Source organism: Bos indicus, chromosome 25 (genome assembly GCF_029378745.1).
Source record: "Bos indicus isolate NIAB-ARS_2022 breed Sahiwal x Tharparkar chromosome 25, NIAB-ARS_B.indTharparkar_mat_pri_1.0, whole genome shotgun sequence".
In the NCBI taxonomy this organism is placed as follows: domain Eukaryota; kingdom Metazoa; phylum Chordata; class Mammalia; order Artiodactyla; family Bovidae; genus Bos; species Bos indicus.
In genome coordinates, this window is record NC_091784.1 from 35,824,414 (window position 1) to 35,848,916 (window position 24,503).

Here is a 24,503-nt window from a genome sequence, read left to right on the forward strand (position 1 = left end):
GAGGTGCAGCGAAGGAAGCCAAGAGCCTGGGTTAGACACAGCCTTCCACCCCTCAAGATGGAACATCCCAAACAGAAGAAAATGTTGGTGGGGAACTGAGCTGCAACCCAGTGTACTCCGGCTGCATCTGTGCGTGGGTTTGGAATTTTGAAGTGGTATTGGCCGCTGCGGCCCAGCTGTTCCCCTCATGACACGTGTTTTCCCTCGTAAAATTTCCAACAGGCTGGCGGGTTCCATGCTCCTCACTTAGCTTTGTTTGTGTTTTCAATGAATCAATGGGATATGGAGACTAATCAACATGTTTAGAAAGATAAAGAAAGGAAGAAAGAGGAACAGCTCATGACACTGGCTGTTCCCGAGAGCTGGGTGGGAAGAGGCTGGCACAAGTGTACGCCCAGGAAGGCCAGGAACACATGGGGTCAGGAGCCCGGTGTGCGGGCCAGCCCGGGGCTGCCATGTTCAGGAGTCCGGAAGGCGGTGATGTGACCTCAGAGACCAGGCCTCGAGGCTCTCTGATGCCGGTCAGAAGCAGCCCCAGCCCCTTGGCTGGTGCTCCAGGCTCTCCACCACCTGCTCCCAGGCTGGACCTCAACCTCAATGCCACTCTCCTGAGCATCACGCCCAGAACTGCAATGCCCATTCTTTGTCCCCTATGTCCTGTTATAAGGCTGGAAGCCCCCTGAGCACAGAATCTGTCTTTGACTCACACCCCAGCCCCGAAGGCAAGGCTTCACGTGACAGAGTGATGAAAGAACACAGCAAGGAGTAAGAAGATGTGGGAGGGACCTGCACTCGGCTGTCAACCCTCTGCTTCTCCACTAGAAACTATGACCTCGAAGAACCCAGTTTGCCAACAGAATACCATGTTTTCAGCTCACTGGATCCAGGACGAGCGACCCTTCAAGTCCCCCCAGTACAGACCAAAAGGCAGGGAAATATATCATCCAAACCCCAACTGTGGCTAATTACCTGAGCTCACGCAGCCCTGCTGCAGGGGGTCTTGTAGTGACGTCACGGAGTGCAGGACTAAAGGAGAGAAAGGGGGACAGTTACATGAGGAAGCAAACTTGGGGGTTAAAGTTTCTTAACACCCTGAGCACAGCTGAGGGGGACAGCATAAGGGCCCAAAGGCACAAGGGAGGGTCCTCACTCCTTACGGGAGGGGGCAGACTTGACAGGGGTGCAGAGCGCAGAACAGGAGGGACCCACGTGGACAGGCCAAGTGCTATTGGTGGCAAGGAGGCCCCCAGCTGGGGGGCCGGTGGAAGCAGCCACTCGTGAGAGCCTTCATTGTGTGCCTTTGGCTGATTTCCTTTCCCGATTCCCTGATTTAGCTACTTGACTTTTACCTATATTTATGTATAAACAGCATTTTCTTAATTGGTAACTCATTTTCTGCTGCTTATAAAATCAGCTAGGCACAATCTTCTCTTTCCTAAAAACTGAGTCAGTCCCATGGCAGCAGGTTGTGGAGGAAAGAGGCGTCTCAGCCCCGCCGCATGTGGACGCCCCTCCCCGCCCCCCAGCAGCCTGGGGGCGGGGCCGCCCCTACCTGGCCCCTGCTGCTGGCCTTGGACGGGCAGGACGCCCTGGCCCAGCTCGCCGTTCAGCCAGAGCTGCATCCGGATGAAGGGTTCTCGTCCTTTCTGGGTCAGCTTGCTCCATGGCTTCGGCCGGGACAGCATGTCGCTGACACTGCCCTGTGACAGGCCTAGCACCTGCAACGGCAACCAAGGACACGTGGGGGCTCAGCGCCTGGGTCTGGTGTGAGGCCTCAGTGTCACACGCACCGCTGTGTGGGGGCGTGGCCAGGCAGGACGGCACTACAGCACTCCCAGGCGGAGCACAGAACTGGCCCCTGGGGGGTGGCGACAGCCTGCGTTGGGGGGTGGCTAAGCTTTTCAAGGTCATGGGTGGGCTGACGCCCTGGCACAGGGAGCCACAGTCATGGTCCCTGCTTTCAGCTCCTAGGGAGAGAGGGGCAGGCAAATGGAGGGGAGGGGCCCCCTCCCCCCAGGGTCTTGATCCTGCCAAGCCTGCAGGGTTGTCGCCCTGACAACCCGAGGAGGAAGCACTGAAACCACGTTGCTCTTTGCCTGGTGGCGCCAGGAAAGGCCAGGGTGCTGGGGGCCAAGGACCCCTTCAGATAAACCAGGAGCAACGGATGCTGGCGGGACTCGGGCGTCTGTCTCCTGTGCTGACGCCGGGCCAGCTTGGCATTTAGAAAGGTTGGCTCTCTCTGATCACATCGCTCCATGGTAGGGGCCCAGAGGTGAGCTGGTGGCGACGGAGGAGCCAGCCTGGGAGTGGAGCTCAGTGCCGACGGTCGACAAGTTGCACGTACATACCCGACTTTTCTTATGCTCACATATGGCCATACATATGTATGGGCACAAACACCCCCCACAGGACACAGATGCAGCCCAGAGATATTTAGGGGCTGCATCCGATCACTCTTTGAAAAGTTCTCAAGTTCCAGAATAAACTGCGCTCATGGGCCAAACAAGTTCAATGCTATTAAGTCTCTGCTAAATTTAAGGCATGAGCACAAATGTCTATTTAAATGTTCTCAAATGATATTTTTACAACACTGAACTAGAAATTTCAAGGGACTTTAAATTCTCATCCTCATTCCTATTCACCCCATCACCTTTTGCAAGATCGTGATGAAGAGTTCACAACTGTATCGAAAGGATGCATGACACGGTATATTGCAAACACTGAACTCAAGGCAGGACCTGGGAAGGTGGTGGAGGAGGCCCCCACGGGCCTCTCGGAGGCCACGGCTGACCCAGCCCTGTGCCCCTCAGGAAGACTGTCTTGTATGGGACTGGAGCGCTTCTCATTCTGCTTAGCCAGTCGTTATTTAATCTAAGACTATCCTGGAGTATTATGTTTATCTTACATTTTGCAGGCCTGGTAAATCCCCATTAACCAGAATCTTAGTGACCAGGAAGCACCCCGAACAGAAAGTGTCTGGGAGCTCATCCACAGACTGGGCTTTTCATGAGCCAAGAAGGACGATGAGAAAATGAGGGCCTTCAGGGCCGGTCCTGGGCACAGCCTGGGCCCTGAACAGCTCTGCCCATGCCACCTCTAGCTGTGCATCCCTGGGCAAGTTGCTTTGCCCCTCTGGCCGGACAACACCCTAGCACCTTCTGACTGCTGTCTCTACCAAGTGCCTTTGGCTCTCTCTGGGCAGGTCATCTCTCTCTGTGATCAGATCCTTTTTGGCCAAAACAGTCTACAGAGGTGGTGCCTCTGGGCTCCGCTCGGCCACAGGGACAGGGCTTGACTTAGTCATCTGCTAGCTTGGGGCACGTGGTCAACTTCCCTGAGCCTCGGTTTCCTCATCTGCCAAATGGTGACTGCCACCCCCTCATATATGATGAGAGGTCTAAATGGCCGCAGAGGGTGAGAGGGCCTTGCCGGGAACCTGGCCTCCAGCGGGGCTGCAGCAAATGGAGCGTTCACTGGCCAGTCTCCCTGCAAGTTTGGGAGTAGATGAGCCACGGTTCTCTTTGGTTAATTAAGTGGGTGATGGCCACATCCTCCAGACAGATCCCCACTCCCCGGTCCTCATCAGTGAAAGGAAATGGGAAGACCCAGGCCCCCGAATGGAACCCCCACCTCGTACCTTCTCCCCGAAGATCCTCTGACAGATGCCGTTCTTGGCCAGCTTCTCCTTCACCTGCCGGGTGAGCTCGATGGTGTCCACCTCCTGGTACATGTAGATCTCGTACTGCTCGGGGGTCAGCGGCGGGACTGAGGGCTTGGTGGGCTTCGACAGGGGCACGATGGGCGAGGAGGGCAGTGGGCTGTTCTGGGGCGTCTCGCTGCGGCTGGCTCCGGTCAGGCTCAGCTCTGAGCTCTGGGAGTAGGGCGACTCTGCGCTGGGCCAGTCCTTCCAGTACTCGGAGGAGGAGGGGCCCTGGAGCTGGCTGCGCTCCGCCCGCGTCTGCCCGCCGCTGCCTTTTTCTTTGCTGCTGCTGGCGTCTTCGGCCTTGGGGTCTTCGGGCGGAGCGCTGCTCTTCCTCTCGGGCTGGACGGCGCTCCACCAGTGATCCTTCCACACGGTGCCGCGGCCGAGCTCACTCTTCACGTGTCTCAAGACCCCCTGTGTGGTGGGGTCGGCTGCCCCCGGGAGGTCCGGCCCGGGCGCGTCCTGGGACTCCTTCTTCAGGGCTGGTGGGTTGGGCAGGGCAGGGGCGCTGGCGTCGGGAGCCGAGGGGGGCTTCTTCAGGGAGACGGCTAAAGGGGAGTAACTGGACACCGACGACATGGGCGAGGCGGGTATCAGCTTGGGGGTCAGGAGGGTGATGTCTGTCTGGGACGGCGGCGCGGGCTTTAAGGCGGGCTCGAGGGCGGCCTGCTGGGCCTCCATCTCCCGGCGGGCCTGCTGCAGGATGGAGCGGATGGCGTCGTCCGCGCTCCCGCCACTGGATGCCGAGGAAGGCTGGGCCGGCTCTGCTGTGGAGCAAACGTGCAGGTGAGACAGCGGCGACAGCGCACCTCCCAGTGGGGACGGGCTTTCCCACCCACGTCCTTCTCAGTTAACCTGTCACGGATTGCAGGTTACTCGGGACAACCTCACTGCGCTGTGGTCTGAGCATTTCCTGCCTCGTGAAATGTGAACCGTTCATGCAACCATTTAGCGATGAAGGGCTAAAGCTACTGCTCCGTGGCCCCACCGACTGAACGGAGTTACGATCAGGAGTGCGATGGGGGGTGGGGGTGGGGCGGAGGATGTAACATGTGCAAACGCTCTGAGACACACCATCCTGGCCTCTTTCCCAGATGACTTTATTTATTTATTTGATTTATTATTATTATTATTTGATGTGGGCTATTATTGTGTGTCTTTTTTGAATTTGTTACAATATTATTTCTGCTTTGTTTTGGTATTTTGGCCATGAGGTGTATGCGATCTTAGTTCCCTGACCAGGGATTGATCCGGTACCCCCTGCATTGGAAGGCAAAGCCCCACTTACTGGACCGCCACGGAAGTCCCCCGGATGACTTTAAATTTAAAATTCTCATGTGCTATATTCCAATCCCACTGGTTCTGTTAGCTCAGATTACCTTCTGGGTGGGTGACTCTGGGGTGGCCACTAAGGGGAAGGGGAAGCGGAGGGCTGGGGTAGGGGGGCCAGTGGGCTGGCCCTAGCTCAGGAACCCAGGAGCATGGCCAGGGGGTGGTGGGCGCTCGGTGTCACGCTGCCTGCTGCCAGGCCTGGTAGGGCCTCACGCCATGGTCCCTGCCGGCAGGACTGGGTAGAGCAGAGGCTTCAGGGGCACAGGGCAGGTGCGTGTCTGTGCTGAACCTCAGGAGGAGAACTCGGGTGCTCGGTTTCCCCTCTAGCGGAAGCTCTGAGCTGAATCCACAGCCTGGTGCGCCTCTCAATCATTGCTCACTCAGAGAAAAGCTGAAATGTTGGTGTTCCCTCCTCTTAGACAAGGCAGCTCGCAGGGAGCTCTGAGGGCCGATTCCCAGGGCTGACTGACTACAGAGGTGGGGACACCCATCCTTTAACACTTCCTGCTCCTTCCTGCTAATATTTGTTCTGTAAAGCAGTTGTTAAGAGTTTATTTTTCACTAGTGTGTGGTCAAGTGTATACCAAATAACAGATTCCTGTGTTGTGTTTAAGAAAGGAAATCTGATACAGATTACTTGCTCATTTAAGTCATGGATATTCTAGGCTAGGGGTAAGGAATGATCTAGAATGCTAAGTATTAGCAAAACACATATCACACAGACCTGCTTCCCCCTGTACTAAAGGCTTGAAAACACACATTCAATTTCTTTTTAAACGAAGTTAATTACTGCCGAACAGAACGCTCACGACGTAAGCGTGGAAGGCAGTGGCGGAAGTCCTGGACTCCGTACCGGTTTTCTGGACTTGCAGCTCCCTCTTGGCTTGTTCCAGGATGGACTTGATGGCTTCGTCAGACCCGGTCTCGGAGGCTCGAATCCGAGTGGTGATGTTACCTGCAGGGAGAAACCACACAGATGACATCAAACCCACACCTGGAACAAAATGTAGTGCTGCACAAAGATGGCATTCTGAAAAACAGCTACCGGTGAGTTGAGGCCGGCGACAACAAGGAGGCAGGCTGGCCTCCTGCTTACCTGTACCTGCTGTGTGGGTGACTTCACAGCAGGTACGGCGACCCTGGGCAGGAAGGGCTTCCTGCTGACTCCACCTGGTGTCAAACAGTGTTTGGCCAGTGGGACCAGCTCTGACACTATCCAAGCTGGATATCACCCGTGGGTTGGGACCAGGGAGAGCAAATCATTTAATTCAGTGTGTGTGTGTGTATAAAAATTATATATAAATGAAGGATTAAAGGGCAAGGCTTTTTTTTGTGTGTGTGTGAGTCATTTAAAAGCAACTCCAGCAGCTGCTTTGGCTTGGGATATGTTCAAGGCCCTCCCTGTACATGTCCTTGAGGCCAGAGAGGAAAAAATGGGCAGAAGGAGCAAGGGGTCGAGGCTGATCCTCCCGCCATCATTTGGATGTACAAAGGGAAGAGGCTTAAGTTAAAAATTTCGGGTCTCTTATCACTTGAACAAGGAGAGGAGCCTGAGGACATTTCTAAAGGACAAGAATCCCTGTCTTCTGGTCACATGGTGGGCAGCCACGTGTCCAGATGCACTGCAGCTACTATGGCCTGGGGGCTGGCCTCGATGCTTCCCGGAAGCTGTCCACATGTTTGTTTTTTTTTTTGTCCACATGTTTTAACTGGTTGATACCTTTACTAAATATGAACTGCCACATCAAACCATTTAAAAACAAGCCAACCACTGGCACAGAACCCCCTTAAAGCTGCGGCTCCGAGGAGGGCAGTGGGGCCTGGCTCGCTGGGACCCGTGGGCGAGAGAGCCGGCCACAACCTGTCTGATCGGTCGCACCCTCGACGGATTTCCGAGCTCGGGGAAGGGACAAGGAAGCAGCAGTATCTCATCTGACTCAGTCACCTGATTTTTTTTCAGAGCAACAAAGGGTTATTCTTTCACCTGCTTCTGAGAACACGGGGAGAGTTGTAATTTGAATGTGAAGGGGGGGCGTGATTTGCAGTTTGGGGCTGATTTTTAGGGGTGCCGCCCCCTCCTGGACTGGGTAGAGTGCAGGGCCACGGTGGGGGGAGGGAGGGGCCGTGTGAACTTGAACCCGTGCTTTGTTTTATACTTACTAGCTCTGTTTTTCCATCAGGTTCCAGGCCAGAATCACACTGTATAGTTTGAACCCAAATACACAGCTAAGGGCATGCTGCTTCCTAGGTTACTAACTGCAAAGAAAAACACCTGCCTGCGACATACCTTCAGACCCATTTCTTCGTTTCGGTACTTCCTGAAAGAGTCTGTTCAGGCTCTGGCCTGGATTCTCTGTTGAAAAACAAGTGTGGTAAGAACAAAACAATCAGGGGGATGGTGGTGCTGACGATATGGGCTGCGTGACATGAAATCTGAGCCGCCTGTTGCTACAGAGAGGGCTCAGGGCTTCCTGTGCCGCTTGGGAGTCACTAGAAACTTCTGAGAGGCCCTTCCCTGGCTGACCAGCTTGCAGAGGCCATGGCTCTGCTGCCAGAGGGGATCGGACAGAACTGGGGGGCGGCCTGCGGCACCAGCGCCGCGGGGGTCAGATGGAGGGAGCTCTGTTGCCCAGCGAATCGCCCACCAGCCCCGGAACAAAGCTCACATTAATCATCCAAAGACAGTCGATTCCAGTTAACGTCGCCGTAAAAGGCTCAATGTCCTCTGTGCAAACGGACACTATTGGAAATGTCTCCCTTTTCTGAGTCTGTATTTCTGTCTGATAAGTTCCCTTTCTCTATCAGGGCTGACTTGGCAGAAGGATCTCCTGTTGTTTGTTAAAGAGGGAAGGAGTTCCTGCAGTTAGGGATGGGACGGGCTTTTTATCTTTTTACGGGGGTCGGGGTACAAAGGGTGTTTTAATACTTTAATGTATTTTACTCAAGGCAGGTATGTTTGCTCATGATGCTGAACAGGTCACTAATGGGACTTAACACATGGGGAGTGCGCTGATCACAGGCCACCGGCCTGTGTGCAGGGAGGAGGAAGGGGGCCCATGTGGTCGGCTCACCCTCCTTGGGGACCCAGCGCCATGATAGGCCTGCCCTGGCCGCTGCTGCTGCTCTAGGGCTGGGTGGCACCCACGGGCCCCTCCCCTTCCGAGGCCAGCACCCAAGGCCGAAAGGACTGCTGGACACGAAACGCATCAGGACGTCGTGCGTTAATTCCCTCCGACCCAGTATGTGGTGCTGGAACAGCGAGTCCACCTTGTGTGAGGTGCGGAGTGAGTTTCAGAGGCTGGGCCCCCCGAATCTAAGGGCTCGTGCCTGTGGGCCCTGAGCTCTGGAAATGGCAGGACTGTGAGCTGTACCTGATGTGAGGCACACACGTATCATCACACATGCACACGTGCACACACGCAGCTCCGTGCCAGGCTCACATGTGGGTGCTGACCCCGAGTCGCTCACCTCTTTGTCTGCCTTGGATACTGCGAAGAGCCAGGATGTTCTGCTCGTCTGAGAGGAACTGCTTCATCTTGTGAAACGGCTCCTTGCCACGCACCGTCAGTTTGTTCCACGGCTTGGGCCGGGCCAGGATCTCGCTCACGGACCCCTGAGACAGTCCCAAGACGTAGTGTCCAAAAATGCGCTGTCCGATATTGTGCTTGATCAGCTGCTCTTTCACCTGCCGGGCGATTTCTGCAGTGTCTATCTCCTCGCCCTCGGAGACGCTCCCAGCACTTTCTGACTGGCTGGGAGATGGGGCCATGCCATTTACATCTGGGCTTTGTTGTAATGGACTTTGGGAAGATATGGAGTTTGTGCTGTATGGACCTGTTGAAAAAATCATGCTTGTGCTTCCTGCTTCCTGCATGGCCTTGGAGTAGAAGGACTGCATTAGCTGTCGTTGGAGGAGAGAGTTTAGTGCAAATTTTCCCGTAGAAGCCAGGGGCAGGCTGGGGCTTGCCAGGGATGAGCTGAAAAAGTCTTGCGTTAACCCCGCTGGTGAGAACTGGTGTGTACCATTAGTATTGGAAGCCTGCTCCCCCGTGTTGCGGGGCAACTGAGAAGGAGGGGAGGCCGGCAAAGGTCCAGGACGCCGACTCTCAGGCTGGTCTTTCCCTTTTCTCCTGGCTGACCCTACAAGGAAGGGCAAACATAATGCATTATGGGGGATTCCAAAGGGAAAAAAAACCAAGACCAAGATGCAAAGTTTGCCCCACAAAAGGGAAAAAAAAAGTGCATTTTTTTTAAAAAACAAGGGCCAATGAGGTGTGTTGGTTTGTTTTTCGATTGAATTTGTAAATTAGCCAAACGAGGCCCCCCGAAACAAGCAACATGCATTTCATGTTTGCACCTTTCTTGTACGTTGCAGCCTGGAGAGTTTCCCCTTGACAGAGATTCAAACTCCTAACTTGACAAGGAGCCGGTACCACACACAGTAAAGAGTCGGCAGGTCGCGGGCCTCTCAGCAGGCCGCCAGCATTCGAGCTATAACCAGAAAGGGCCCCACCTGAGGAGCAGCAAACACTGACATTTTGGGACCAACGGATTCTCACACCACTTGCTCTGAGGCGAATGTACCGCACCGAGTCCGCTCGATCGAAGGCACGCACATTTTTAAGAATGTAATATCATCGGAGCCCGAGACACTCTTAAACGCTTTACCAGCTGCCAAAACCCGAAGCCGTCAGTGACGCCACCATTTTGGGATGAGCAAAGAAAGGCTAAGGATGGGGGAGGCGTTCCCAAGGACAACCTGACAAAGGAAGAAAAGCTCCACTGAGCCAGAACGGCAGGGCCCGGCCCTGGAAGTAGCCCAGGAAACACCACAGGAGAGGCCGCACAACTCGGAAGAGACCAGAAAAGCCACAGAACGCGCGCGCGCGCGCGCCGGCGGGGGGCGCCCCCCGCAGCACGGCCCTGCCTGCCCTCCGCAGACGCCCTGCGGCCGCGCCTGGATGGTCTCTGCCAGGTGGGGGCGGAGGGGGGCGGTGAGGACGAGGAGGAAGACGGACACTCGTTAGTCAAGGCTCTCATCGCCCATCGCCCAGTGACGCCCGCCATGCATCAGCCCAGACTCACGGTTCGCCTTCCTCTTCCTCGACCCCTGGGGGCCGAGCGGCCGCGAGAACTTATCAACCTACCGCTCAGGTCGCTGTTGGAGATGCGCAGCGCGGCGTTCTCGGACTGCAGCGAGCGGTTCTTCTCCAGCAGCAGCACCTCCAGGGGCCTGGATGCGTCCTAGACAGGGCAGAGCTGTGCTCACCGCGGGGCCAGCTGCCACCTGGCTCCGTAGGCTGCCAGACCCCATAGCCCCTGCTCTGATCTGACCCGCCTCCAGCCTCCCAAGGATGCTCCATGCATGTGGAGGACACGCAAGTTCCTTTCTGAAATAACTCATTTCGGTTGAAGGAAGTTTTCTCTTTCTAGGCTCACACAGCTTGCAGACAGCTAATTATTCTCTCTTCTGTCCCCAGATCTGAGCGTCTAGACCTCCACTTCCTTTAGTAATGGGACAGGTTGACACCTGTCAGAGAGACCTGCAAAGGTGACCTGTTTTTGGTGCCAGCCGCCAAGGGTTGGCTACCTTCTGGGCCTCAGGAATGGGATGTCAGGTGATGACTTAAGATTGTAATTGGCTGCTGGGTTACCGTGTGCCACTGCCATCTTGCTTCTCATCCATGTGAGGCGGTAGATAATAAAAATTCCTGAGTCAGTCCATTTGGGGCTGATCTGTAACAGTCTGAGAGTGTTTGTACCCACTTTCTCAGTACCTGCCTGTGTTAAATTGCAAGTTCAGGAGAACTCAGTTAACCAGTTTGAAAAACACTGATTTTTCTCTTTTTGCCCCTTTTAACTTAAAGATAATTTGGTTTAACTTGGTGAAATGTTCCCGAGGAGAACAACCTCGATGGTGAAACAGTGACATGATGCTCGCACACGCAAAAAGCAAAGGGAGACCGTGTACCTGCGTCCCAGCTCCCTCGGCCGGCGCAAACTCCATGGACTTCAGGATGCTGTGGAGACCAAGACAGAGCCGTTACCCCTGCTCGGACCTGCGGCGGGCGGGTGGGGTGGGGGCAGTCTTGCTAATGCTCCCTGTGCTCCAGGAACTGAGGAACTGACAACTTTAACAACTTCGCTGGCAGCCTTATCATCCGATAGCGGCTCTGGAATAACTATTCAACTAGCAGTTGGCCAGCGAAAGTTTCTTGCCCAGCATGTAAATCACTCCATATGGAATCACACCAGGTCTGTTCGGAGTATAATTTTAAAGTTAAGTTGAACACAGACATAACACGGCTGTAAGTGGAATGTATTTGTAAAGCTGAGAGGGGCTGAAAAAGCTCTAACAAGGAAGTCAGGAAGATAAACCTGTGCCCCAGCATTTGGCCAAGAGTGAGGTCCCATGACCAGAAGGCTCACAGGCGGCAGGGGACTGTCCTGGTCCCCAGGCATGGGAAGGAGCCACAACAAAGGTGTGGGCGACTGGGCTCATTTCTCCTTTGTCCTCCTTATCACAGAAGCCACTGTGGTCATGGCCTGTTTCAACAAGTCTGAGAGCTGAGTGAGCTGGGGTGCCCAGGACTGCTATTTGCAGAGTGAGGCACACGTGAACATTCTTGCTTTGGGTCCACGTGGCCCCAAGGAGCCAGGGTGCTCCCCTCACGCTCAAGAAAGAGGGCAGCTTCCATCCCAGGCACTGGGCCACCTGTGCTCTCCCAGCCCTGACTCTAGCCTCGGCCCTTCTTTAAGCTCTGCGGCAGTGCCATCCAGGGAGCACCATGTGGAAAAGTGCCCAGGGCCCCGGGGACCCCCCTCTGCTATGGCCCCCAAGAGGTTCAGTAAGGAGCCGACCGCCCTTGGTTTCCCTGCGGTTGTGTCTTCATAGTGGCTCCTGTCGTGTAAACTAACAAAACAGGAACAAGGAGGAGCTCATAATTTTGTTCTACGATGAGCTACTGAGAATAATAAGAACCTGGGCCGTGTTGCATCAGCTGCGAGGAGAGAGGCGAGCAGTCTGGACAAGCTTGTCTTTTCTTAGTGGCTGTCACGTTGTTTGCAACTATATTCTTGTCTGTGAGCTTCTTTAGGATCATGTAAGAAAAGACTAAGTGCGTCTGAGTTTATACTAAAAACTGTGTCTCTTCATTTATTCAACAAATTTACCGACAGCCTCTTATGTGCCTGGCCTGTGCAGAGTCAGAGCCACTCCTCGGCCTCAGGAGCCCTGCAGGTGCTTCTAGTAGCACGAGCAGGAGAAAACCCGGGCAGGAGATGCGTCTGTCTCGAGTTGTCAGGGTTTGAGAAGGGCTGTAAAGGAGCAAGGTGCTTTCTAGAGTCTGGGGTTGGGGGTGGTGGTGGGGGAATCTCGGGGAGATGGGGGAGAGATAGGACAGAAAGGGACCCCAGTGAATGTCCAGAGGGTGCTTGCATCACCAGGAAGTGGGAAGCCAGGGACGCATTTTAACAGAAAAGCCACCTGAATGGGGCTCTCAGAGACGCCTGCGTTGTTGGGGGGGGGGCTGCATGTGCAGAGGTAACACAAGGGCCGGCAGGAGTGTTCGGGGGCTCTGTTCTTGGAGGGGCTGAGAACCAGTGAGCGGCTGGGCAGGTGGAGCCGGGAGACAGCAGAAGGGAGGGGCCTAGAAGCCTTGGCTCCTGGAAACGGAGGTGAGCTCGGAGGAGAAGGCGTGTGGGACGGGCCTCAGACTGGGAAGGGTGGGGGCCTAGAGAAGGTCTCCATGTCAGCTTTTCCGATTCCACACTGGGAGAGGGTGCACACGAGGAGAGGGCACACATGATTTCTTTTGAGGAGGGACAGGGATAGGGAGGTGGGCACAGAAGTGAAAAATATCCTCCCTAAGCTAGAAATGGGGTTGGGGAGGGGACAGAGCTTGAGGAGCTGGACGTGCAGAGAGCCGAAGGGCCATTCAAGGAAGTGCGCAAAGGCTGTCTGCGACATGGGGGTGAGGATGTTTGGGGAGAGAAGTGAGGGGAGACCCGCCCCACCGGGGTCACCCCGCCAGGGGTCGAGAAGGTCAAAGAGGCCTTCCAGTGGGCTTTTTTTTTTTCCCCCAGCGAACTCAAGGGAACAAAATTAAGAATCCAAAGAACAGCATGGTGAGTAGGTGTTGGCTCATTTTAAAAGGAGAAATTAAAACTATCAGCAAGAGAGAAAAGGGCTGATGGATGAGCTGGAAGGCGAAGGAAGGAAGGGACCAGCGTGGCGGGGTCAGTCTGGAGTGGTGGGGGCAGCGGGGAGAAGCCAAGACCAGAGGGAGTCACCTCGAGGCAAAGGCAGGAGCTGCCTCCATCAGGCAGGGCACCAGGGGGTCTGCTGGTGGCGGGTGTCAGGGCACAGCTGGGGGCAGAAGGGTGCCCGAAGGCGTGGCAGGGCCCCCGGGAAGCAGACCTGGCCAACGGCAGGGGAGAGGACCTGGGCCTGCAGGTACTCCTCTGCAGTGTTTGGTAACCTGGCCATGGGGGTGGGGGCGAGAGAGGCCAGGTGAGATTCTGAGGTGAGGGCTCCAGGTGGGCCCAGGGCAGCTCGGGGAGCGGAGTCTGAGATGGCGGGAGGCTCAGGCTGGGCGGTGGGGCCTGGAGAGGGAACTTCTAGGCATGAGAGCGTGGGTGTCAGGACTGAAGGAGGACACGCTTTCAGCTGCTGCATCTCGGGTGGAGGTGTGGCCGGGGAGGTGTGCGCTCTCGGCTGGAAAAGGCTACCTTGCTCTGTTCTCCTTCTGTTTTGGGAGCTTGCAGCTAAAAATAAGCTCATATTTTATATTTCCCATAAAGGCATATTGATTCCGTGCATGCTGACAGTTTCTATGCACAGAGCCTTATAAAGAGCCTGAGAATTCAGGCACAGGTCTGAGTACAGACACCTGCGATGTTGGGCACCCCAGGATTCGGCCCAGTACTGGGGGGTCAGCCAAGGACCTGGGGCTGTCCCCTCGCTGGCACAGGCCTTCCTTAGCAAATGTCCCCAGGGAGCACTGGCTTGTACAGGGCCGAGCTGGCATCTCCACACTTACTTTAGCTCTTTCTTCACCTCTTCATAGTCAGCCTGTCCCTTGAGTTTTTCTTCCAGTTGCTGAAAACAGAGAGGGATTTTATTAGTGGTAGTGTCTGAAACAGGCTGATGGGCTTAGCCATGGACTGAATGTGGTGTCCCTCTCAGCAAATTCAAAAGCTGAGACGCTAACCTCCAGTGTGATGATGGTGTTAGGGAGGTGGGACCTTGGGGAGGTGATGAGGTCATGGAGGGGCATGGTGGAATCAGGGCCTTAAAAGAGACCCCAGAGAGTGTCCTCGCCGTTTCCGCCATGTGAGGTCACAGTGGGAAGATGCTGTCTGTGAACAGGGAAGGGAGCCCCCCAGACACCAAACATGCCACTGCCTTGACCTCGGACTTCCAGCCTCAGAACTGTGAGAAGTAAGGGTCTGCTGTTCACACCACCTGGTCTATGGTACCCGGTCACAACAGGCCCAAGGCTAAGGCCCTTCACTGACTGCATCACCTGTGAAGCATCTGGCATCCTGAGGGAGCCTAGACATGCACAGTGGAAGGTGACAACTGTGGAGTTGTCCCTTATCCTTCCCTTGTGGGGCTGGAGTTGAGTGGGTGCATACACACACACACACACACACACACACACACGGCAACCATGAGGTTGTAACAAAACTCAATGAAAATAGATGGAAAAAGTTAAAAAAAAGTGCAGAACAGAACAAGGAAGAAGCTGCTTTGTATGAAATCCCACAACATGGCAAACTGGGTGAAGAAATGCTGTCCTGGCATTTTAAAAGCAGCGTGTGGCTTCTCACAAACTACGCGAGGCCAGCTGATGAGGACGGTTAGTTGTCAACACCTCTGGTGGGACCCTGCTGATAAGAGTCACAGCTCCTTTGTCACTGGGGTTGGTATCAGGTATCAGGGGAAATGCATTTGCATTTCTGGATGGCTTCCCCCAGACTCCAGGGTTTTAGGAGGAGAGACGGTCCACTGGGTAGGAGGTCAGGGGCTCTTTGGCAAGGCCCAGGGGTGTGACCATAAGTTTCGTGGGTATGAGGATGCTCTGATGTGCTCCACTCAACTCTGTGAGCCCATGTGGCTGATTTCATCCAGAGCCCTGCAGGGCCTTCTCGCCAGGAAGAGCCTTTGGCATACAGTGGTGAGCAGAGGGTGCTTCCTTCTATGAAGGTGCGTTTGGCCTAGTTTGTTCTTTACCCGCAACCTCATCCCCCTCTCTCCCAACCAAAGAAGCTTTTTGTGGCAAATAGGACAGCTTGACCTGAAACACAAAGACTCAGCCAGCAGAGGGTCCTGGCCATTTACCGTCTTTCCAAGCCTGGGGTGAACAAATTCCATCCTTGAATCAACAGCCCCTTCCCATCTATAGGGCTTCCGGTTACCTTTCAGGCTCTGCTTGATCAGCCACGTCTATGATCACAGTTTAAAGCCGACTCAGAACATTCTAGAATTTGGGGAGAAGATTCCCACGTGGCCCACCAGCCTTTCGATGCTCACTGGAATCCCACGTGCCCCCTTTAGCCCATCTTGTCCTGCGGTCTTTGAGGGAGGTTTCTTGTGTTTGTATTTTCCATTGTGGAGAATTGCTTTGCCCTCATTCCTTTTTCAGACCTCTGGCCAACTTTCTCTATTATGATGGTTTCTCCTCACAATCAAACGGGAGGTAGCAGGCGCTCGTTTTCCAACAAAAGATGCTCAGAAGCTGCTCACGAAGGAGCGATTCTTTCATTCTCCTCCCTGTGGTCGAACAGCGGGGAAACCCTTCCTATTACAAGATTACCCAGTGCTGCCGGGACGCAAAGCACCTTCAGAGGATGAGACTCACTGCTGCTGGATGCAGGGCACATGTAAAACGTGGTCGAGTTCACAGAATAGGAGACGGATAGGAAGAAGGGTGGACATGGAGCTTTCGGACCTGGCATGGCTCGGAACCCGGAGTCAGTTCTGTCACTCACAAGCTGAGGCCTGTGGGCACGTTGATCAGCGGCTCATCCATGAGATGGGAGCAGCAATGACCTCTGAGGGTTGAGCAAAGGGGCAGGAGACAAGGAGCCAGTGTAGATGCTGGCACTGTGGGCCTTCGCTGCGGGACCACTGTCGCTGCCAGATCTTGGTGGGGGTCCGAGGCCATGTCTCCAGGCTCTCTGCAGACCTGGGACCGGCCCAGATCAGAAAGTTTTAGGACTGGAATCAGTTTGGTTGAATATGAGTTTCCACAGAGAACTAAGCAGTTTCCACTGAAATTTCTATTGTTTATCTGGAGGCAGAGTAGTCAGGAAGCACCCAGGACAGTGCTTGCAAACCTCGGTTGAGCAGATACCTGGATGGGGGCCTGGTGGGGCTGGTGCTGCCTCAGGACCTTTCCTGATGGAGATAAGCAGGGCGGGAGGCACACGGTGGGGGCCCAACTCGGGGAGAAAAGCCTGAGCGCCCTCAGCTCCATTCTTTGACCCCAGACTCTTTGCTGGGCGCCGTGAAAGTCTGGTTGCAGAGCATGCTGCCTGGATGGAAGCAGGCGCTCCAGGCTGTCCCTCCACGGTAGAGTGTTCCCCTGGACTTCGCTATGCTCGTTGCACTGTGGGCCAGATCCCAGGTCTGGCTCCACACCCCACACACCATCTTATTTAATTATCTCAATATGTCTGCAGAGCATCTGTCTGTTTGTCCAGAGAAAGGAAAAGAAAAACCCCCAAAACACATGGGTTCTGCACTGCAGGCCTTGGTGGGATACCTGAAGCAAGTGCAGAGGCAGTGAGGCGCTGGTGGGCTGGGGCCCGATAGGCCCGAGCCAGGTCCTGGCTCTGCCACTGAGCAGGAATGACCCTGGACAAGATGCTTAACTTCTCTAAGCCTCGGCTTCTTCATCTATAAGATGGGGGTAACGGCACACATGGCACAGGACTTCATGAGGACTAAATGGGACAGTTGTCACTTGGCATCTAGGGTGGACTGGTTCTGGGACCTCTGAGGTACCAAGTCCGCAGACGCTCTAGTCCTTTACACGGAACAGTGTGGGGCACTCGGCCCTGCAAACCCCTGGATGTGCAACCTGCAGATAGAGTGCCACCATAATACTGAGCGCCTAGCATGGTGCTCAGCACATGGTACCACCCTCGGTAATGGTGGTGAGTTATTATGGCAGCTATTGCTACTTTATCCCTGGGGTGATCCTGAATATGGGCTTCCCTGGTAGCCTGCAACACAAGAGACCCGGGATTGATTCCTGGGTTGGGAAGTTCCCTTAAAGAAGGGATAGGTTACCCATTCCAGTATTCTTGGGCTTTCCTGGTGGCTCAGATGGTAAAGAACCTGCCTGCAATGCAGGAGACCTGGGTTAGATCCCAGGGTTGGGAAGATCCCCTGGAGGAAGGCATGGCAATCCACTCTGGTATTCTTGCCTGGAGAATCCTATGGACAGAGGAGCCTGGCGGGCTGCAGTCCATGGGGTCGCACAGAGTCAGACACAACTGAGTGACTAAGAACAGCACAGAACATCCTGAATATGACTAGACGGTTTCTGAAGACACTCTGTGGGTCTCGTGCCAGGGGCTCTCCACATCCTCAGGATGTGAGGTTCTCCACATCCCTGTCTGCCACCTCCCAGCGCCCCCGCTGCCCTGGGCAGATCCATGGAGGAGGACAGATGCCCGAGCAGCTCTGGCTGTTCAACGCCAATGGCAAGAACGGCAGCCCTACATCTCGTGCCGTGAATGCAGAATCTGGGAAGCAGGTTGCCTTCCTGAGAAGTTGCTCGTGGGATGGAACAGGGAGGAAAGGTCTGACCTTATACAGAGCGGGGAGGAAAGGTCTAGTGCGGAGCTGGGCTTCTAGCTCAGACCTAAATGGCTGAGTGGGAGCCTGGGTGATGGGCTTAGCCTGTCAGACCTCACACTTCTCCTCTGGGGAAGGGGGCGGGTGAGAACATGGGTTTGCAAAGGACAGAGGTGAGGAAATGTCAGATGCACAAGTGCAAGCTGCAAGGGACCCTCCCACACACGTCTTATAATATAGGTCGTGTACGTTTAATACTATAGGGTTTCCCAGGCGGTGCTAGTGGTGAAGAACCACTGGCCAATGCAGGAGACTTAAGAGACATGGGTTTGACCACTGAGTCAGGAAGATCCCCAGGAGAAGGGAATGGCAACCCACTCCAGTATTCTTGCTTGGAGAACCCCATGGACAGAGGAGCCTAGCGGGCTGAAGTCCAAAGGGTCGAAAAGAGTTGGACATAACTGAAGCGACTTAGCATGCATGAACTCATGTTTAATTCTACAGAGCTTAGGAGCTCTGGAGCTTTGGAGCTTAATGGCTCCAGAACTTAGGAGGAGCTCATCAGCTGTTCCTTGAATTGCTAGAAGCATTATCTATATGAAGTTCTCAAAACCCTGGCTAAGACTCAAATAATGAGGTAATTTAATTTCAAATGCAAAGTATTTTGGTGTGCAGCAAATTAGGCACTAAATTTATAAAAGACATCTATCTTAGTCAAGTTATAACATGGGGCCTAGGGCTGCCAACTTAAGGGTCTCTGGCACAGAGACTAAAGCAAAGACCCTCGAGAGGCCTGGTCCTCTGGGATACACAGCGAGGGGTCGAGGAGGCCACACCTCTTTGCCACGCAGCAGACGGGGCCAGAGAGGCGACTGCATTGCAGTGTACCACTGGCTCCATCTCTTCCCTCTGGGGTGATGGGAGCCAGGCTTCTGGCAGTGCTGTCTGAGGACCCACAGGTCAGGTTAGGGGCATTGGTGTGTGACCCCTCACCCTGATGTGGACCCCTGGGCAGAACCTAGTGGGTATGATTGGGCTCCCTGGCCCAGGGCAGAGGTCTGAGGTTGACTCTGCTTCTGTGGGGGCTGAACTAGGCAGTGTGCCCTCCTTTTCACCTAAACAGTGACCCCACCCCTCCACCCCAGGTCTCCATTGCTCCTTGGTGAGAGGTGGCAGTTAAGTAAATTTAGGGTTGGCTGATGCTGGGGAGGTGCTGGGGAGGACTAAACCAACAGTTGTCCCTTGGTATAACTTCATCTTTCATCCCTGGGCAAGAAGCCCAGAGATGCCTGGTTGGGCGCTGCGCATGCTCTGCAAGGATGCTGGGGATGTGAGACCAAAAGGGGACAGCCCCCCTTCAGGCCGGGGGGTGGGGAGAGTGACCGTGACATTAGAGGCTTGCTGCCGGCTGGAGAAGCATGCTCTGGACAGAAAAGGGGGAGCCCCTGCGTGGTAACCCCATCACAAGTCATCTCCAGCTTCCTCGAGCTGCGATCCTTGTGACTCAGCACAGAGGAGACGGGAGCTGACTCCTTATGGGTCCTGGCTGGATATTTCAGCCACTGGACATTGCAAGGTCGGCTAAGTGGGCCACAAGCTGGGGACCGTCTGCAGGTGAATATCAAGAGTCACTCATCCAGTGACCAAGGGTACCTGTGTCTAAGAGGATTCATCGTAGAGTCCTGCAATTAGCTCTGAAAGCATTTCTAGTAATGCCCACCAGTCTACAGCGATTTACTTATGACCTCAATCCAGAGTCGGGCCTCGAGGCCTCTAGCACAAAGTCCCCCAGTTCCTCCCTCTGGGGCATCACAATGGCTGCGGCCCTGGCCCGGGGCCACCTTCGCCCCTCCTCCCTGTGGAAGGCTCACTGCTTCCTCTCCTTCAATCTGTGCTCACAGTGCCTTCAAGATGCAGCCAGGATGAGGCTCAGGGAGGCTCGGCCCCTGGGCTCTCTGATGCTAGGGTGCCTGACGTTAGGAATCACTCGTACCATCCAGGGTGAGCGGGGGCTGTGGAGGGACATGTACCGGTCTCTCCTCTACAGCCACGGGCTGGATGGATCATTATCACACCCACCAGCCTGGTGAACATCAGTGGGACCTGGATGTTGGAGCTTCACACACTGGGCCAGTGATAAGACGCTGGTTAAAATGCGGTCAAGGGCAGCCCTGGTGCAGAGGAAACATGGCCGGAGAGGGAACTTAAGTAACTAAAGAGGGAGTGTCCACAATTAAAGTTGCTGAACGAGTGCAGAGAAGTGGCTGTTGGTCTTTTTTCGTCCTCACCCCGAAGGAGACAGTGGCTCAAAAGGACCCAACAGAACCTTGGGAGGTGGTGTGAGCGGTGTGGTTGGGGAGGCTTGTGTGGTTTGGAAAAAGGTCCTCATGTGATTCTAACACACGGTCCATGCATCCAGTGAGAACTGCTGATCTTTAAAGCATCTGTAGAAAATATTATTTCTCCCTAGGGGAGACTGGCCTCAGTGAGTCTTTCTTACAGACACCTGTTTTAAATCGGAGCTATCGGTAGCTGTGTTTCCTGGGCAACTAAAGGGTTCCAACAGAAGACCCCAGAGCGGTGTTACCAGAGACAGCAGCCTCATGATGGCGGTCAGGTTATTTCATTGATTACGAGTACAGAATGATCCCTGACAAGTGGGATGGAGCTGAAGCACTTGTCAGATCAGACAGGAAGAAACGTCTCCCGCTTCTGAGTCTGTTTCGACGTCTGAAGGTTAGAGGAGGCACCACTGCACTGGGATAGTGCTGGTGACCTTGGCTTGAAAAAGTAGAATGTGAGGAGAGAGACTGGTAGACATCCAACCGGCAATTTATCCTCATGACCGTCAATCAGTTATGGAGGCGAAGGGAAGAAAGTATTCAGTCGCAAAGAGACGGGGCGTGTCAGGGTGCTTGAGAAAGCAAACTGCTTAGTGCCCAAACATGTTTCATTACAGAGCACATGCATCCTAGGGTGTCCTGGTGGAGAAGACCCCAGTAAGCTCAATACATACTAATCTCAAGGCTTGCCCGCTGCACTTCTGCCCTGTGAGACCGTCATCAAGCACATCACCATTTATCTCAGAGATCGTGGTCAGTGTCCATGGTGAAACCCACCTACCACACCGAGAGGCTGATCTCGAGACAGCGGGAGGCTGTGGTGCCCTCGGCCAGCGATCCCAACCCGAGCCCCCAAAGCAGGTCTACATGGTCCAAGAAGGAAAGGACGGAGGAGGAGTGGTGCTGGTAGTGGCAGGAGGGGGAGGAGGAAACGGGAAGTCAGGGGAGGCTCCTGGCTGCTTCCAGTGGCCACCACGGCTGGCCCCAGACCCCTGTCGCTAAAGCATCGGGTCGGTTTGACAGGTCTCATTCATAAAATAGTTTCCTAATAATTGTTTTGCTGCTTAGTTTAGATTGGAGACTATAAATTGCACACATTAGGAAAGGAAAAAAAGCCCAGGGAAGTATCTCATTCAATTAACCTTATTCCTCTGGGTGAGCAAGGCAGACGCGCTCGTTTGGGGAAGGCAGGCGCCTTCCACGAGTGGGTCTGATATCAGGGACAGCTTTGCTCCTGGCGACCAGAGGTTAAGATAATTAAAATCAGAGAAGTCTTGTTACTAGAGGATATGTTTTGATTATTAGATCAGATGAAGATAGGGGAGTAATAATTTTGGAAGAAGTATTGCCGAATTGTTTCATTAACTGCACAGTATTAAAGAATTCCCCCAAGATACGGGTAAAGAACATTAATTTGTGAAACTGCGTTTCATTTTTGGTGAAGGCAAACATTAAAACCTTAACTGATTCAGAAGAAATTGCTCTGTAATAAAACGGTAGGGTCTACAGCCTCCCTCTCATGTAGTCAAACACATCATGGACTTGAGTCGCACCCTTTAGCTGTTAACAAAGGAGGGGAAGGAGAATTATCTGATAGCTGTGCCTCTTCTGGGGTCAGAAATGGCTGTTAACACGAGAGAATGACGTTGAATCTGGAAATAAAAAGCGGGCACTGGTACTCGCTGTGCAAGCTGATGAGAGAACACGTAACACCAGCGAGTTGAATGCCGTGGTTGAGGCTCCCTGGCCTCAACCATCTCCCCGTCCTGGCAAGACCGTGTCCTTGGAGGGGCCTGGGCACCGGGAAGTTTCTCAGGCGGTGGATGAGAAACCCAAAGAGGCAGAGAAGGGTCTAGTGAGGGTGAACCGTGGCTGCCCTGGTGCCCCAGCGAGGTCAGGCCAGCGAGCTGCCAGGAGGACAGACTTGCTGGAGACTAAGTGCTGCCTCAGAAACATGGTCATGAGTTGAGAAGGAAAAAAAAAACCAAAAAAACAAAAACTCAGAAAATATCAAAATGGGGCCTAACCACATTCTAGAATTATTTTACATAAGAGAAAGTTTTCCTGAAATTTTTTTACAATTAACTATGATCCACTTTATTTCATGCACAGGGACTATAATTGGCCGTCGGTCGCTTACCCATTCATGCCCGTCACGAATGGGTGCTGAGTGGAGATGGGGGTGCCTAGCAGGCAGACGGGGGGGTGGATGGCAGAGCTTGTGACTGTGCCCTAACCGGTCCTGTCTCTTCGTCATCAAATAAGATCCCACTGAGGAGTCCTTGCTGGCTCTGATGTGTGAGTCTAGGGTGCCAGGACCACCTCCAAATTATGCTAACTTCAACAGATTGGACATACCTTAAATAAGTATAATTAAAAAAATACAATGTAGAAGGTTCTGGGTTCTGAATTTGGGACACATATGTATAAGATGCCCCAAGAGGATGTAGTTTTTGGCTAGACGGCTGAGGACTGCGGGTGGGAGATCAAGGGCAGATCGTGGGGCTCTGGGCCCTGGCTTCTGGCACAGGCCAGCGGGTCAGAAAACAGCCCTGCAGGTCAGGAGCAGGGCCCCCAGGGCTTGGTGCTGACTTGCCGGCAGTGAACCCTTGGCGTTCATTTCGTTTGGGCACAGGGAAGGCTGGGTCCTCCTGCGGCAGCCTCCTCTAGGAGCCAGGGGAGGCCCGCAGAGCTGGACTACTATGTCACCCGCACCCTGACGGCACTCTGGCCCAGGCCAGTGAGCTCACAGCCTCAGGCCCAGCACCAACAGCCTCTGAGTCCTTGGACGACAAGGAGGCGCTGTGGGTGGGCGGGCCCCCAGGATGGGGGTTTCTACCATGAGCTACATGAGGGGATGGCCGACTGGCAGGGACGTGCCACCCGGGTCAAAGCCCGTCTTGCCTCGCTGCCTTGGGCTTTAGGACTCTGCTTCCGGCCACCTCACAGGGGTCAAGGCTCCCTTCCCGGCTGTCACTCAGGACACGGAGCCTCCAAACAAGAGCCTAATGGAGCTTCTGAAAGGAGGCGAGTCCAGGGGAACCTCATGCCTCCTTCTACTGTCCTCATTGGAGGGAGAGACTCAGGCTGATGGCTGGAGCTTGACTAAGATAAAGGAGAAGGAATTTTAACCATCATCGTTACAGACAACAACGAGATGGCTTTGAGGTGAGGCACCCTGCCACGGTCATTACACAGTGTTGTGAAGTGTCTATTGAAGAGCTCAGGGTGCTGGTGGGGAACCAGATGCCCTGTGTCCTCCGGGACCACGTGCGGAGGGAGGTGGTGTGTGCACATGTGCGTGCCGCCCTCCTCAGCCTCCCGGTTCCCTCCCAGCCCTCTGGCGCCCTTACCTTGAGGGTGCTGTTCTTGGCGCTCAGCTGCTGCTCGAGCTGGGAGATCTGACTGGCTGAGTTCTCGCGCAGCTTGCTGAGGTTGGCCTGGAGTCTCTGCACATCCTCCACCAGCTGGGCGATCTCCCGCTCCTTGGCGGCCAACTCAGCTTCCAGGCTGGAGCGGGTCAGCACCTCTATGGCCTGCTCCTGCGGAGGACAAAGGAGATGACAAAACCACTCCGGCTTCGGACGGGCGCGTGGGGTTGGTCGGCGGTGCCGGTGGCCGGCTGAGGTTGAAAAGCAGGCAGCGGGCAGGATGTGCATGGTGACGTGGATGAGACAACAGCACCTTGTGCCTCTGCTTGGACCCACCCTGCCCATCGCCCTGCTCCCGCCACCCTCCCACCTGCCTGGGAGCTGCTGCCTGGATTTGTCTGTTCAACAACCATTTACTGAATACCCACCGTGTACCAGGCACACGAAAGAGGACAGAAGGACAGAAGTCCTGTCCCCATGGGGCAGGGCAGGGTGGGCCTGAAGGCGAAAGTCAATCAGCTGTGTCCGACTCTTTGCGACCCCATGGGCTATACAGTCCATGGAATTCTCCAGGCCAGAATACCGGAGTGGGTAGCCTTTCCCTTCGCCAGCGGATCTTCCCGACCCAGGAATCGAACCGGGATCTCCTGCACTGCACGCAGATTCTTTACCAACTGAGCTATCAACACGCCGTAAATACGCTTATTAGCAGCATGGAGTGTGTCGGATGGTGATAAATGCCATGAAAAAACTGAAGCAGGGACGGGGCATTTGGGGTTAATACGTCAGGAGAAACCTCACTGAGATGGTGAATTTTGAGCCAAGACCTGAAGGAGGTGATGGAAACGACCCTGCTGATGGTGGCTGGGGATGCCAGAGGGGAAGGTCCTGAGGACAGCTTCTGGAATGTTCCACAGCATTCGGATTTTTCTACCAGGATGAGA

At 54.5% G+C, this 24,503-nt stretch overlaps 1 protein-coding gene across 11 annotated transcripts in view; it reads right to left on the minus strand.

Moving 5' to 3' along the window:
* CUX1 (cut like homeobox 1) overlaps window positions 1-24,503 on the minus strand; it is a 349,162-nt gene that overhangs the window by 62,330 nt on the left and 262,329 nt on the right. For 3 of the 11 annotated variants that reach the window (XM_070780088.1, XM_070780086.1, XM_070780087.1), the window contains exons 11-20: window positions 23,542-23,730; window positions 14,077-14,135; window positions 11,007-11,055; window positions 10,183-10,279; window positions 8,504-9,175; window positions 7,323-7,388; window positions 5,889-5,990; window positions 3,638-4,470; window positions 1,553-1,718; window positions 970-1,026 (exon numbers count right to left, since the gene is read on the minus strand). In XM_070780088.1, the coding sequence (XP_070636189.1) occupies window positions 970-1,026; window positions 1,553-1,718; window positions 3,638-4,470; window positions 5,889-5,990; window positions 7,323-7,388; window positions 8,504-9,175; window positions 10,183-10,279; window positions 11,007-11,055; window positions 14,077-14,135; window positions 23,542-23,730 (2,290 nt within the window). The remainder of the gene's footprint in view (window positions 1-969; window positions 1,027-1,552; window positions 1,719-3,637; window positions 4,471-5,888; window positions 5,991-7,322; window positions 7,389-8,503; window positions 9,176-10,182; window positions 10,280-11,006; window positions 11,056-14,076; window positions 14,136-23,541; window positions 23,731-24,503) is intronic. The other 8 variants (XM_070780094.1, XM_070780090.1, XM_019987358.2 and 5 more) reach the window with 7 other exon arrangements.